Source organism: Equus przewalskii, chromosome 15 (assembly GCF_037783145.1).
Source record: "Equus przewalskii isolate Varuska chromosome 15, EquPr2, whole genome shotgun sequence".
In the NCBI taxonomy this organism is placed as follows: domain Eukaryota; kingdom Metazoa; phylum Chordata; class Mammalia; order Perissodactyla; family Equidae; genus Equus; species Equus przewalskii.
This window is the reverse complement of record NC_091845.1, coordinates 50,187,335-50,201,718: the sequence shown is the minus strand read 5'-3', so window position 1 is coordinate 50,201,718 and position 14,384 is coordinate 50,187,335. Positions and strand designations below refer to the sequence as shown.

Here is a 14,384-nt window from a genome sequence, read left to right as displayed (position 1 = left end):
AGCATTTGGTTTCTCTGAGCTTGAAGGCAGGCCCATCAGGCAAAGTAGGCAGAGGTGACAATTAATGCTGGGATTCCCAGTGCTCCTTTAAAGGCTGAATGGCAAGGGTCAGTGCCTCCTGCCAACTCTGTCTTGACTTCTTCGCTATCACCTTCTAGATGTAGATCTGGTGATTCTTTACTTTTAAGATAAAAGAATGAAGTGAACAACTCTTCATTCTCTGAGGACTCTGCTTGTGTCTTCTGTTAGGTTTCTGGTTCTCAATTTGCATCACTCCTTCCCTTGAAGGCCTGCCACCTCTTCACCAGATCTGGGTCCTGCCATTGTCTAGTGGGCAGCATGGAACTGAGTGGCCAAAACTTGACCCAGGAGCAGTATATATCTGAGTCCAAGTCCTCGTTTCCAGATTGTAGAAACTAACACAATTATCTTGTTAAGGGTTTGTAAAGATCAAATGAAATAACATATAGAAAATGTCTATAACATAGTAGAAGCCCAATACACGTTAGCTATTATTATTATCAACAACCTAATTGTCAAACCCCATGCCCTTCTCATATATCATATTACCTATGATAGCTCTGCTGCATCATACATTGAGAACATCCTTTTACTGAGACCCTCTCCTTTCTCCTTACCAGTTCTCCATCCCCTTGTCATTCTGATTATCTTCTCTCTTCCTTTCCTTGCTATTATTTTTTGTACCCTTTATAAGTATGGCTGTTTTATTTAAATAGTCTTGATAGTATCTTTTTACCAAATGGCTCTAAAAGAAGCCAAAGTCCATGGAATGAAAGTCCAATCTCTTTATCTAAACTTGGAGCAGAGCGATGGGGAAAGTAGAAAGCATTATGCACTCTGCTGCTCAGCAATGTTACTGCAAAAGGCAGGCCATCAGGAGGAGGGCTTTGCCTCTTTACAAATTAATGAATGAGTAAATGAACCAGGAGTGGGAGCTTCCAGTTCAAGTATGTGGAGATAAATTTCTGCACATCTCACATTTCTGCTGGCTTGATATTTAACCAGCAACCAGAGTGAAATGGACCATGAAGGGAACCTACAAAAGTCACAGGGGCCTGCTACAGACTTGAGACTTACAATGATTATTTGCAACCTGAATTTCCCCAGACTTCTCCAGCCTTCTGTAGAAATGAGGTCATCTTGACAGCCATAGCTAAATGTCACTGCAGCTTCTAATGCAGGACCTTCAGTCTTCTGTGAGGTCTCACCCCAGTATAACTGGGAGTCCCAAGGAGGTATCTCACACGGAATCGTGAACAAGTACACTTCTGATCAGGGAGCAGTGCTTTGTCAGGCGTCCTCAAGGAATCACTTTGCTGGTCTACCATCCACTGACCTCCAGGGCATAGAGACCATCAATCCTCTCCACTGTCCTCTGGGCATCGCTATCAATAAATCAATGTCCTCTCACTACCAGGTCACAGCTGGCTTTCATGACAATGTGGGAGGACTCTCATCACTCCAGGACTGGGAATCAGGCATGTCCTTGAGTCCCAAAGCAGCAGTGCCTGTAACCCAAGCTTCAGGGCATCCCACACAAACACCGTGTCATGCATTTCTGCCAGCAGCCCTCTCCCCACAGACTCTGACAAAGCAGCATCTGTCCACCTCCACTCCTGTTCCCAGAGATGAGCTGTGAACCTGATTTCCTTTTTGCAGGCCGCTGACCTCCTTGAAAACCAAGGAATCTCACAATCCCAGACAGCCATGGCACTCAGTTTAAGATCCCCTCTTGAACCAATAAGGACAAAATCCTCAATATCAAGAAGCTTATTTCATTTTAGACCCCACTGTTTTCTACAAGCATCCAGGGTCTTTCTCCACTCAGTATGTGGAAGGCACTTGGAGTAACTAATGTCTAGACCATCTCAGAGCTCAGGGGGTGCCAAAGGCAGTAGCCTTTCCTTCTTTTACCATCTTGTTAACGAACATTGTTCCAAGGGCTGAGGAAACAAGATGAACATGCCATGGCCCCTGACCTGGTGGAGCTCCTAGCCCAGTGGGAAAGCAGGCAGCTCTGCCATTGATTACTGAATGAAGGCTACTGTGAGGACATGGCATTGGTTTGGGAATCTAAACCAGACTAATGGGGTCAAGCAAGGAGATTTCAAGAGTAACAAATGTTTGGAGATGTGTTTTGAAGAATAAGAGAAGTTAACTAGATTATTTAAAAAGTGGGATGGGAAGAGATTTATGGCAACGAAACACCAGCACAAAGGCTTGACTAGTTTTGGCAATTACAAATAATTCCACAATTTCCTGGGAAAGGTCACTATTATTTATCAGACCAACGGTTTCTGTTACTAGGACAGGGGTGGAGTGAGGAGGAAGGATGAACTAGCTTCTTTAAAATTTCCTTCAGGGGACAACATTTACATTTATGCTATTGGAGAATGACTGTTATTAATCAGAGCTAAGCATTTACTAAAATGAAAGATGACATCTCATAGCTGCTTTTCAATTCTTAAAAAAATAAGATCCAAAGACGAAAAATTGCTTGTTATAAGCCACAATACACTTGCCCACCGAGACTGGAATTGTCCGTAGACCCTGGGGAGCCTTACTTCCTCAGAAAACTCTTTTCTGGCCCCCACGCTAGTTCAGGCCTCACATTTGTATACACTTATTAGAATCCCATACTTTTCCTTGGCACAGTTCTTGAAAAATTTGTGTGTGTGTGTATTATTTAATTTCTCTCTGTCTCTGTCTCTCTATGTCACCAGGCTCTAAATTCCAGGAGGACAAACTTAATCTATGTTTTCTCTCTGCTGTATCATTAGTTTCTAGCACAATGTCTGGTACAGAATAGATGCTTGATAAGGATGCTCTGATACTGCTGCTCCTGTCATTGGGTGCTGTGGTTGCTAACTGTTGTGACTTTGGCTGTTGTGTTTGTCTCTATTGAGCAATCAGAAATTGTATTTTGAGAAGGAAAAAGCTGTAGTCATCTGGGTTAGCCAATCTGCCATGGTCATGAGAGAGGCTAAGGGTCACTGGGGTATTTAGAGCACTTTGAGAGCCAAATGCCAAGTAAGAGGCTGTCAACTTAGGATAGGAGCTTTCAATTGATGTCCGGGATGGCAAGACATCCCAGCTTCTCTCCAAAGGACATGAGCTAGGGCAAACAGGCAGGACCAAATACATAATTCACAGGGTCCAGTGCAAAGTGAAAATGATGGGCCTTTTGTTCAAAAATTATTAAAAATTTCAAGATGGCGGCAGAAAATTATTAAACCAAGAGCAGGACCTTATGTGACTGCACAGGTCGCACACCCATGAAGCTAGCCTTGAATACATTTATAGTTAATAAAGAAAATTCGACCATAAGTTTATAATTTTCTGTTAGAAAATTAAGGGAGGAGTTTTGTATTCATGAAAAAGAAAGAAGAACGCCTTTTAAATATCCAGATGTAATTCCTTTCCCTGCACACTGAGGTTGTATCTTTAAAAGATACTGATGCTTCTGCCTCTTTCTCCAAGAGTGCCATCTCCATGTTTCCAAAAGATGCATTAAGGCAGGTTGGTTTTCCCCTCTGTGCGCAGCCCTGGACGCCTTGCTGTACTGCAACCCCCTCTTGCTCCTCAGTTAGCCTCGAAGATCTGGCCTAGATCTGAGACTCCACAGTCCCAACAGCATGAATTTTGAAGCCAAAACGGGTTCAAATCCCAGCTCCACCATTTGCAGTTCAGTGACTTAAAGCAAATTACTCAGCCACCCTAAATCCCCAGTTTTCTCCTCTATAATGGAAGTGATAGTGTCTAGCCCAATAGGGTGGCTCTGAGGATTAAATAAGGTAAAAAAGTGTAAAAAGTTTAGCCCCCAAAGAGGCATAACAAAATGAGGACACAGACACACTGCATTCTCTCTCTGCTTTAGTTCAAAGCTGAATAGGGGAAAGAAGAGTGCCCTCAAGCCAGGGAACCCCAGCTCTGGCCCCTCTCTCCGTCACCGAACTCTATAAATAACTTAGCTAAGTCACAGTGTCTCTTATGGTCGCTGTTTCTTAGGGTACGGAAAGAGGGAGTTGTTGCAGGTGGTCCCTCCTGGTTCTATCATCACAGGTCTTCTGTTCATTCCGGGTTTGGTCTCAATTGTCGCTATCCCCGCTAAACAATCACCCCCGACCCGGTGCGCTGCGCGCCCAGCCTCCCAGCCGAGCCTCTCTTCGCCGCGGGCCCCCTCCTGCCCTCGCTACTCCCTGCGTTGGCCGCGCAGCCCCGCCCAAGAGCCGCCTCCCGCCTCCCCTTTCTCCGGCGGGCTAGCGAGCCCGAGCCGCTCGTCCACTGCCGGGTGGCAGTCACGACCGTGCGGTGGCCGGCGAGGTGGCCGCGGGCGCGGCGGGGCGGGGCGCGCTTTCCCCCTGCCCACGGGAGTGCCGGGGAGGTGGGCAGGGCCGGGGCGGGGGCGAGGCCGGAGGAGGGCGAGTCGGCGCCTTGGTGAGGATGGGAGTCCCGGGGACCCGGAGCTGAGCGACCCAGCGCACGGCGGGAGGGCGAGCCCGAGGAAGGCGAGCCTCGCTGTTCCTCCGGGAGCCCAACACCGTTCCCGCGCCGCCACGATGATCCCTCCGAGCGGTGCCCGAGAGGACGGCGTGGACGGGCTGCCCAAGGAGGCGGCGAGCGCCGAGCAGCCACCCTCTCCTGCATCCACCAGCAGCCAGGAATCCAAGGTACCGCTCACACTTGCCCCAAGACAACACAAACTCACTCTCCTTCTCTCCCTGTCTGTCCACCTTTGTTTCCTCCGAACTGGCGCCGGCCCCGGAGGCTGAGACGTGTCCCTACTTCCACCAGGGCTCAAGGACTGTACCTCCCTTGAGACTTGAATGTCCGGCAGGGCTCGCTGCTAGCGATGCTGGACCACGTCGCTGTGGACCAGCCTCCTCGCCCACACAGACCTGAGGCTGTGCGCCGCGCTTTACCTGCGAGCACACGCAATTCACGTTGACTCCGGGTTCAGAGATCGCTTCCCCGGGTGGTGGTGGCGGCTTGGTTGTTCTGTGCTTTGAACCTGCTTGTGACCACAGAGCGTGCAGGTATTAGGCGGCTTCTGATGGCTGAGGGACAGACAGCCCAGAGATACTCCTCCAGAAAAGCTAGGGCACTTGCGGGCCAGCAAAGGGCTGTCTGTATTCCAAGGGTCTCAGAGATCCTTTGCTTAACAGGGCTCACCCCTAACTTCAGATACCGCTCATTTCAGGGAAACCAGGCAAAGGGAATTGCTGCGTTCACGGGAAAGTTGATGCTCCTCTGGTGGAAGTTAATATTCCAAGAACTTACGCTTGCTTTTATGAGAGTTACACTAACACACATACACAAAACCAACCCCGCCGCACTTCTCCTGTCGCTGTTACACTTCTTCTGAAACTCTCGTGGGTGCCAGGCACATGTTTGGGAATCTTGGAAGAGGATCAAGTAAAATGGGGCTGCTAGCAGTGAGATGCCAAATGGCATCTCAACCGGGAGTGAAAATCGTAAGATGGAGTTTGTAGTTATATGGGTTTTGTTTTTTTAAGTACAGGGTTCCTGGCTCTTTATGCAGATCTCCTTGTGAGTTCCCCAGGCATCTTTGGAATGCGATGCAGTCCCTGTGTAGGAGTGAAGGAAAGGGGATGCCGGTTTGGAGGGCAGGTCAGATGGGGCAAAGAAAAACCTAGTCCCTGTCTCCCTTCACACACATCCCTGAGAGCCCTTGACAAATCAGCGGGATCAAAATCACAGCTAAGTGGCCCGGCTGTCAGTTTACGTGATGCTGGACACTGTACGTATCCCAGCCTCCAGAAGTTAACCATCAAAGACGGCAATCCAAGACAAAGAGCTTTGCGTTATTTTAATTTCAATTTTTTTCTGATAAGTGTCTGACCTGGGCATGTGGGTCAACTCTTCTTAAACTCAGTTGAAAAGGGAGACAAAGTGTTCTACTTTCCAGAACACCTGTGAGGAATACAGGAGATGACCTAAAGTCCCTTCTGGTACAGTGGAAGGACTGAGTCAATGTTTATCCTTTTTCTTCCTGAGCTAAGGGGATGGGATCCGTCTCAGCACAGATGATCCACTCCAATACAGTCTCACAGCCCACACACATGTACCACCTCTCTGACTGGAAATTTCTGGGTGTCTCATCATTGTCCATCATTGACCATCAGTCAGCTAAGTGATATGGGTTAGCGGCCATTTCACAGGTGATCTAGAATACTGTAAATGAATGTAGCTAAACTCGACAGTAAAACTGGTATCAAACTTTTTGAATTGGGCCTGTTGCTCTGCAGTAGGCGTGTTCTGGAAAGGGCTTAGCATTTGGGTATACAGCAATATGGTTCAAACACTCTGTATAGGTTTGCTATTTATAGATATCCTAATGTAAATTCTTTGGCAAAGCAAAAACTACATATGTAATATCCGTAATTATCCACCGATTTATCTGGCTTATGGTTTTGAATTTGTACATGTCAATTTTTCGCAAAGTGGTCTACACACCTGAAGTGTGTTTATACATTCCTAAAGTTGTTGTCGTGGCTTAGGTGTTCTTAATCAGTGATGATGGGCTATGGTGGGGCCTGTGAACCCCAGGAAACTGAATGCAAAATAGTGTGCCTGATTGTGAATCTTTCTTGGCATAGCATTTGTGACATTCTCAAAAGGGTCCAGGCCCCTCAGAAAGGCTAAACTGCTGGTGTGGTGAACTGTGTTAAGGAGGCAGGATGGCATGAAACAGGAGCAGAGGAAGGCTCTATTCGTTCTACACCAGGAACACCACATTTGAAAGCTCATTGGCGTTTACAAGGATCTTCCACCTGAAGATGGGAGGCTAGTGAGGAAAAATGAGAACAAAGCGTTAGTGGTAGTTCCATGTTACCCACTTCTGAAGTGGTCTGTTTGTCCAAATACCGTGTAGGGCAAGCATGGCTCAGTCCCCTCTCGTCATTAAACTTTCTCGAGAAGGACTTTTAAAATTACTTCTTAAAAAACCTTTTCTCTGGTTATAAGAGTAACAAGTACTCTTTGTAGAAATTTGGAAAGTCCAGACAAAAATTAAAGAAAAGAATAAATCACCCATTGATCACAGTCCAGAGGCAACTGCTAGTAACATTTTAATCTATCTCTTACATCTTTTTTCATCTATTTTTATATTTACATAGTTGAGAGAAAAAGGTGAGCATCTACTGAATACTTCCTATATTCAGGCATAGCTTGGCTTTTCACAATAACCCCTTGAGGGAGATTGTGCTATTTATTTCCATTTTACAGATGGAGAAGCAGAAGCTCAGAAAGGTTAGGTGACTTATCCAAGATCACATAGCTAGTTGTGTGAAACAGCCAGGACAGGGACCCAGGCGGTGCGGCTCTGGAGCCCAAGCTCTCAACCACTGTGCAGCTGTCTCTCGTGCTCGCATATTCTTTTACATCCTCGATCACACAGCGTCCGAACCAAGTATTTTACATGCCAGAAAAGTCATTTGCAACAGTAGTTTGGTCTTCTTGTCTTAAGAAATCTTTGAAAATAAATTGAGCCATATTATCATGTCAAATGATTAAAGACCAATTCTTGTCCAGCTTCTTTGCATTTGATTTTGCAGTTATTTCCCCAAAAGTATATTTAGGGAAGTAATTAAGTGCAATATCACAGAATCATCTGGAAAATGGGACCACAACAAGTCCTCTAGTCCAGAGGATCCATTAGGAGAGGAATGATGATGATTCAACACCCTGAGCACATAGAATGTTTCCAGAAGTCCATTTTCTTTGCAAGTTCTTTGGAATGCTAAATCATAGAATGTTAGAGTTGGAAACATTAGAGATCTATTCAGGGTATTTTTTTTAATTATGGATAATTTTTATTGTGTGAATTTATTTTATTACTGAAAATTTCAATATACACAAAAGTAGGGAAAACAATATTAAAGAACCATCATGTTCCTAATCACCTGGCTTCACCAATTATCAATTCATGGGCCGTCTTGTTTCATCTGTTACTCCGCCAGCACTGCCACCGCCCCCCTCCCCATACACACTGGATCATTGTAAAGCAAATTTCAGACATCAGATCACTTCATCCAAGAATATTTCAGATTGCATCTCTAGAAGATAAGGGCTTTTTTTGTAAACGTGACAACAGTCCTATTATGACATATTCCAGGTGTTTTAAATCAAGAGTCAGTATATTCTTTGGAGATTCATGAATGGTCTTTGGAAGATCTGTGAAAAACTAGAACCAGCATTCAAAATTGTACATGTACATGCGTATGTACATCTTCTGGAGAGAGAATCTGTAGCTTATATCAATCAATAAACTATCTATAGCTTTCAAAGGCTATTTAAATGTCCTCTTGTTTTCTCTCTTGAGGAAATCGAAGCCCAAAGAGAGACAATGAGTTGCCTAAGATCACACAGATAGTTATTGGCTCATACACCTAAGAACCCAGTCTTGGACCTAGGACCCAGTACAATTTCCTCAGAGCGAATTCCTGTAAGCACAGCAGTAATGTAGTCTACGTGCTTTTCTTTTTCATAAAATTAGTTGAGTTGAAAGAGTTTGAAAGCCACTGATGAACCTCACCCCTCTATCTTTCCACGCACTATTCCAGAATGACCACAACCTAATTTATTTTCTAAATAAGCCATTTGAATGCTAAGAAAGACTATTGAATACTAAGAAAAATTTCCTATATTTCAGCATCTCTGATTTCAGTGACTGTCTTTTCTCCTACTGACTTATTGACAACAGAGAAACCTTACTAGGGTCTAAAACGAAGGTTTGGTATGTATGCCCTTTGCCATCATTTGTATGACTGAAGGTTACGTTTTGATGATGTGGAGGCTTATAGGTTTTGATGTCAAATAGAGAAGAGTTCAGATCTCTTCTCATTAGTTGCCACCTCTGTGACTGTGGGCAAGTTGCCTAACCTCTCTGAGCCTCAGCTTCCTAATCTCTAGAATGGGGATGTTAATACCTAGTTGAAGTGGTTTTTATAAGGCCTGAGAATATAAAAAGCATCTGACATATTGTAAGCATAAAATACTGTTTTCTTTCTCTTCCTGCATCAAATTAGATGACTTCTGTCACTAGCCTATCCCAAATGTCATCACTGGAACAATTTCAGTAACCAAAACTGACATTCCGATAATATAACTGAGTTTTCCTCCCTTTGGACTGTGCGTTGTGCTGTTGACTACAGTGAGATTTCACCTTAGCTATTTTGCATCCCCAAGAAAATAAGCCATAGACTCACCAGCATGTGACTTCAATTTCAAAAGGCTGATATAAGCACCCAATGCCCGAGTGGAGCCATGGACCAAGATGCCCCTTCATTCCTGTATGGCCCACTTTGAACCTGGGCCACCATCCAATCTAGGGAGAAGAAATCTCTAATCATGAGTACATACTCTGCATCTTCCAAAAAGACTTCTGTGGCAACAATCAGCAACTATTTATCGAGGGCCTATTTTGTGCCCAGCACATGCCATACATATGGATCAGGAATTTAACTTCTACAGCGGAGAAGGTGAAAGAAAATGTAACCTTGGCTTTGCATTCACATCGCCTTGGGAGTCCAGGCCATAGACTAGATCTACTAAATTGAAGTCTCTGAGTGAACGTCCCAGGTATCAGTATTTTCTTAAAGCCTCCTTAGCGATTTCATTGTGCAGCTGAGTTCAAGAAACACTGCTCTAGACTGTAAGGATTGAAGAAAGTCAAAGAAAGCAAGAGTCTTCCCCTTCCAACAAAGGTGCTTGAAGGAATCATTTGTATTTACTCTCTCTTCTGCTTCACTTCCCATTTCCACATCAATCCAAAGAAATGGCTCTGGCAAAGTTGACCTGCTTTTATCCTCCACGCTGCCCAAAAATCTTGAGCTTTACTCCATTCCTGCTGGATTTACAAGGTTGATTATGCCCTTATTAAGTTATTTTCATGAGTATAAAAGTAATAGCTACGTCATATAGAAAACTGGAAAACACAGAAAAATATAAAGGAAAAAACTCACTTATCACACCAGCACCTAGAGATAAGAATTATTAAAGTTTTGTTGTATTTCTTTCATATACGTTTCCATTTTTACACACATACCTACTTGAAACAAAATTGGAAAAGTGTATACATAAATATGCATTGTGCTTTTTCTCTCACTAATGTTATACATAAACAGTTTTCTCATACTCTTAGATAATCAATAACATGAACATTAAAGATGGCATAATATTCTATTTCATTGTTATACCACATCTGTTTTATCAATTCCTTCTGATTGCATGTTTAGGTTCTTTCTTGGATTTCACACACTTAAAAATATTAAAATGTGCATCCTGATATGTAAACGTATTAATATATCTCTGCTTACTTTCCTGGGAAGTAGAGCTGGTAGGTCTGGAAATTGACACCTCTAAGGTCTTTTATTCTCACTGACACAGTGCCCTCAAGAAAGGTCATGTCACAGTTTCTTTTCCTAAGTAAACTTTTTATTGAAGTATGACTTCATACTAAAAACTGCACACATTATGAATTAGAACTTAATGAATTTTCAAAAAATAAACTTTTGATTTGTGTAAAACCACCACATAAACCAAGGAATAAAATATTAGCAATACCCCAGAATCTCCCTCATACCCCTTTCTGCCACTGTCCTCCTGAAAGGTAAACAATATTCTGACTTCTAACAACGTAAGTTAATTTCACTTATTTTTGAACTGCATATAAATGGAATCATACAGGGTGTACTCTTTCATTCCTGGCCTCTTTCACTTAGCATTATGTTGTGAGATTCATCTATGCCAGTACATGTAGCAATAGTTTTCATTTTCATTGCTCTGTAGCATTCCACTGTAGGAACAGACCACAATTCATCCACTCTGTGGATGATGGAACTTTCGATTGTTTCTTGGTTTTGGCCGCTTTAAGCAGGGCTGCTATGATCATTCTTGTACATATCCTTTGTGGCACATGTGAAGACTTCTTTTGGGTGTATATCTGGGAGCTATGTTGCTGGGTTGTAGAGTATGCACATGTTCAGCTTTCTTAGATATTGTCAACTTTCCAATGTAGCTGTATCAATTCATATTCCCACTAGTAATGTATAAGAGTTGTATCTGCTTCTCATCTTACCAACACTTAGCGTTGTCTGTCTTTCTCATTTTAGCCATTCTCATAGGTGATTAGTGGTATTGCCCTGTGACTTGAACTTGCATTTCCCCAATGGCCAATGAATTTTGAAGATTTTATGCTTATTGTCATTTGAATATCCTCTTTTGTGAAGTAGTTGTTCAGGTCTTTTGTCTATTTTTCTTTTAGAATATCTGTCTTCTTTTTAATTTGTAGGAGTGCTTTACATGTTCTGGATACAAGCACTTTGAGATATAAATGTATTGCAAATATCTTCTCCTACTATATGCTTACCTCTTCTCTTCTTAACAGAAATTTGCTTCTGCCAAGTCTCCCAGGGCATCGTTAGCTGAGAACCAAATTTTAGGTTACTTTTTCAGTTTGGGAGTTCCAAGACCAAACTGTGTTGTATACAATTGAGCCCCAAATCTATGTGAAGGCAGATCTATGATTATGATTTCCCATGGAAATATTGATTGGTTGACTGTCCACCTTATGTCTATGCTAAGATTTCTTTTTTGTCAACCTGAGTTGGTAAGAAACCTGTTTCTAGTTTATTCTTTCTTTTTCAGATCTCTGCTCCATGTAAGCATCAACATCCAATCCCCCTAGGTAGTTTTTTTATTTGTGGTAAAATATACGTAATATAAAATTTACCATTTTAAGCATTTTTAAATGTACAACTCTGTGGCATTAAATACATTCACACTATTGTGCAATGTCACCACCATCCATCTCCAGAACTTTTTCATCCTACCAAACTAAAACTGTGTACCCATTAAACAGAAAGTCCCTATCCCCACTCCCAGCCCCTGCCGACCACCATTCTACTTTCTATCTCTATGAATTTGACTGCTCTAGGTACCTCATAGAAGAGGAATCATATAATATTTGTCCCTTTGTGACTGGCTTATTTCATTTCACATAAGTCTTCAGTGTCCTTCCATGTTGTGGTATGTGTCAGAATTTCCTTCTTTTTTAAGGCTGAATTCTATTCTATCACATGTGTATATCAATTTTATTTATCCATTCATCCATCAATGGACACTTGGGTTGCTTCCACCTTTGGCTATTGTGAATAATGCTTCTGTGAATTTAGGTGTATAAGTATCTGCTCAACTCTCTGCTTCCGTTTCTTTTGAGTCTATATCAGAAGTGGATTACTCAATTACATGGTAATTCTATGTTTAATTCTTTGAAGAGTCACCATACTGTTTTGCACAGTGGCTGGACTGTTTTTGATTCCCACCAGCAATGCACAATGGTTCCCATTTCTCCACATCCTCACCAACACTTGTTATTTTCTACTTTTTGTATCCCAATGTGTGTGAAATGGCATTTCATCATGGTTTTGATTTGTATTTCCCTAATGATTGGTGATGTTGTGCGTTGTTTCATGTGCTTATTGACCATTTGTATATCTTCTTTCAAGATCCGTCTATTCAAGGCCTTTGCTCATTTTTTAATCAGGTTATTTGGTTTTTTTGTTGTTGAGGTGTAGTATCATAGCCTTTTAAATGAGAAATTTTGAAGGAGAAAGAAGTATTGAACTTTTTTACTGTTTTAATTACATTTATTCACTAGCAAAGAGTTATTTTCACATTTTTTATTATTTATATTTTTCCTTTTCTATTGATGTTCTTATCCATTTTAATAGAGCAGTCATCCTTTTCCTATTGCTTTTTAAGAAAATTCTTTATAAATATTAAAACCATGATCTTTCATATATGTTGCTAATGTTTTCTCACATTGAAATTTGTCTTTCTATTTTATTACATTTTCAACGTAGATTTCTTTTTCTATGTTGTTAGATGTTTCAAATTTATTTAGCCATGGTTTCTTCTTTTCTTTATATTTAGAAAGGTCTTCCCTGCCCTCGAAGCAAATAAATATTAACCTACATGTTTCTCTAGATCCTTACCATTTACTTTTATCACTTTAGTCCATCTGGAATTTATGTTGTTATATGGTATGGAAGAAATCTAATTCTTCTCCAAATGATTAATAAGTATTTCTAAAACCATTTATGGAATAATTCATTCTTTTCTCACTGATTTGAAATGTTACATTTATTATGTAATAAATGGTAATATGTACTAGATTCTCTTTCGGAGTCATCTGTTACATTCTAATGATTTTGCATTTATTACTATACTGTACTTTGGTATCACTATTATACTGTTTTAATTATCGCAACTTTGTAATAGACTGATCAGTGATAATACAAGTACCCTCCTAGAAGTTTTATTTATTTATTTACCTGCATTCACCTTTTTGTTTTCCCACCACGTTATAAAAATAATATTCTGAAAGTAATTGCATGCACGTTTTAAGACCATTTTAGTGAAATCTTTACAAATAATGAAATTTCTCATCCAAGAACACAGTATATATATATATCTTTAGTTGTTGAAATATCTTTTATGCCACTCTTAAGTGCTTGGGAATTTTCTTCAAATATTTCCTGCCCAATTCTCTGTTAGCTATTTCCTGGATATTTTATACTGTTAGTTACTATTTTGAACCATCTCTTTTATATTTTCTAACTGGTGATAGCTGGCATATAGGAAATTTGTTTTTATATTAATTTTGTAATCTGTTCTTTTAGATTCCATTTCTTATTCATTAATAAAGAAATACAGTGTTGCTTACTGTTCAGAGCATCGATTCTGGAGTCAGACACAGCTATGTTCATTTCCCTGAGCCACTTTGGGATGCCACTTAACAAGCTTCCCTGCCCTTCACTTGCCTGAGCTTCACTGTTATTTCTGTAAAGTGGGCATCATAATGCCCTTCTGCAGCGTGGCCATTGGGGTTAAATTATTTAGTGTATGCTAAGTGCTTAACACAGTGCCTGGCACACAGTAAGTGTGCTTAGTAGATTATCATCAAATCTACAATAATAGTGTTGCCTCTCTAACTATAACTCTCTCTTAGAGGGTTGGGGAGTTGTGGAGGAGTAAGGTAAGTAGGGACAGGAGCTTATTGCATTAGAACTCCCAAAATATGGTAAATATTAGTGGAGGTATTGGGCTAGTACCTGACTTATTTAAATGCCACCAGTGTTCTGCTATGAGTGTACGCTGTCTGTAAGTGGGTATTGTACAGTGTTAGTGCTAAGGGGCGGCCTTAGCTCTCTTGTATCTCAAGCCACTCTGGAAGCCACTGCAAATATCCACATTCAGCCTTAGAAACAGAAGATGGTGCTTTGCAAATTCAACTTCAAGACAAATCCGTTTCCACTAAATCACTCCTTAAGACACGC

General features: G+C 41.5%; 1 protein-coding gene across 7 annotated transcripts in view; it reads left to right on the top strand.

Annotated features, from left to right (window-relative positions):
- Positions 1–4,293: 4,293 nt before the first annotated feature.
- Positions 4,294–14,384, top strand: part of STAC (SH3 and cysteine rich domain) — a 150,723-nt gene continuing 140,632 nt past the window's right edge. For 5 of the 7 annotated variants that reach the window (XM_070577340.1, XM_070577341.1, XM_070577338.1 and 2 more), the window contains exon 1: positions 4,432–4,691. In XM_070577340.1, coding sequence (XP_070433441.1) covers positions 4,581–4,691 — 111 coding nt within the window. In that variant the 5' untranslated portion in view covers positions 4,432–4,580. Of the gene's footprint in view, positions 4,692–14,384 lie in introns of all 7 variants that reach the window. The other 2 variants (XM_070577337.1, XM_070577339.1) reach the window with 2 other exon arrangements.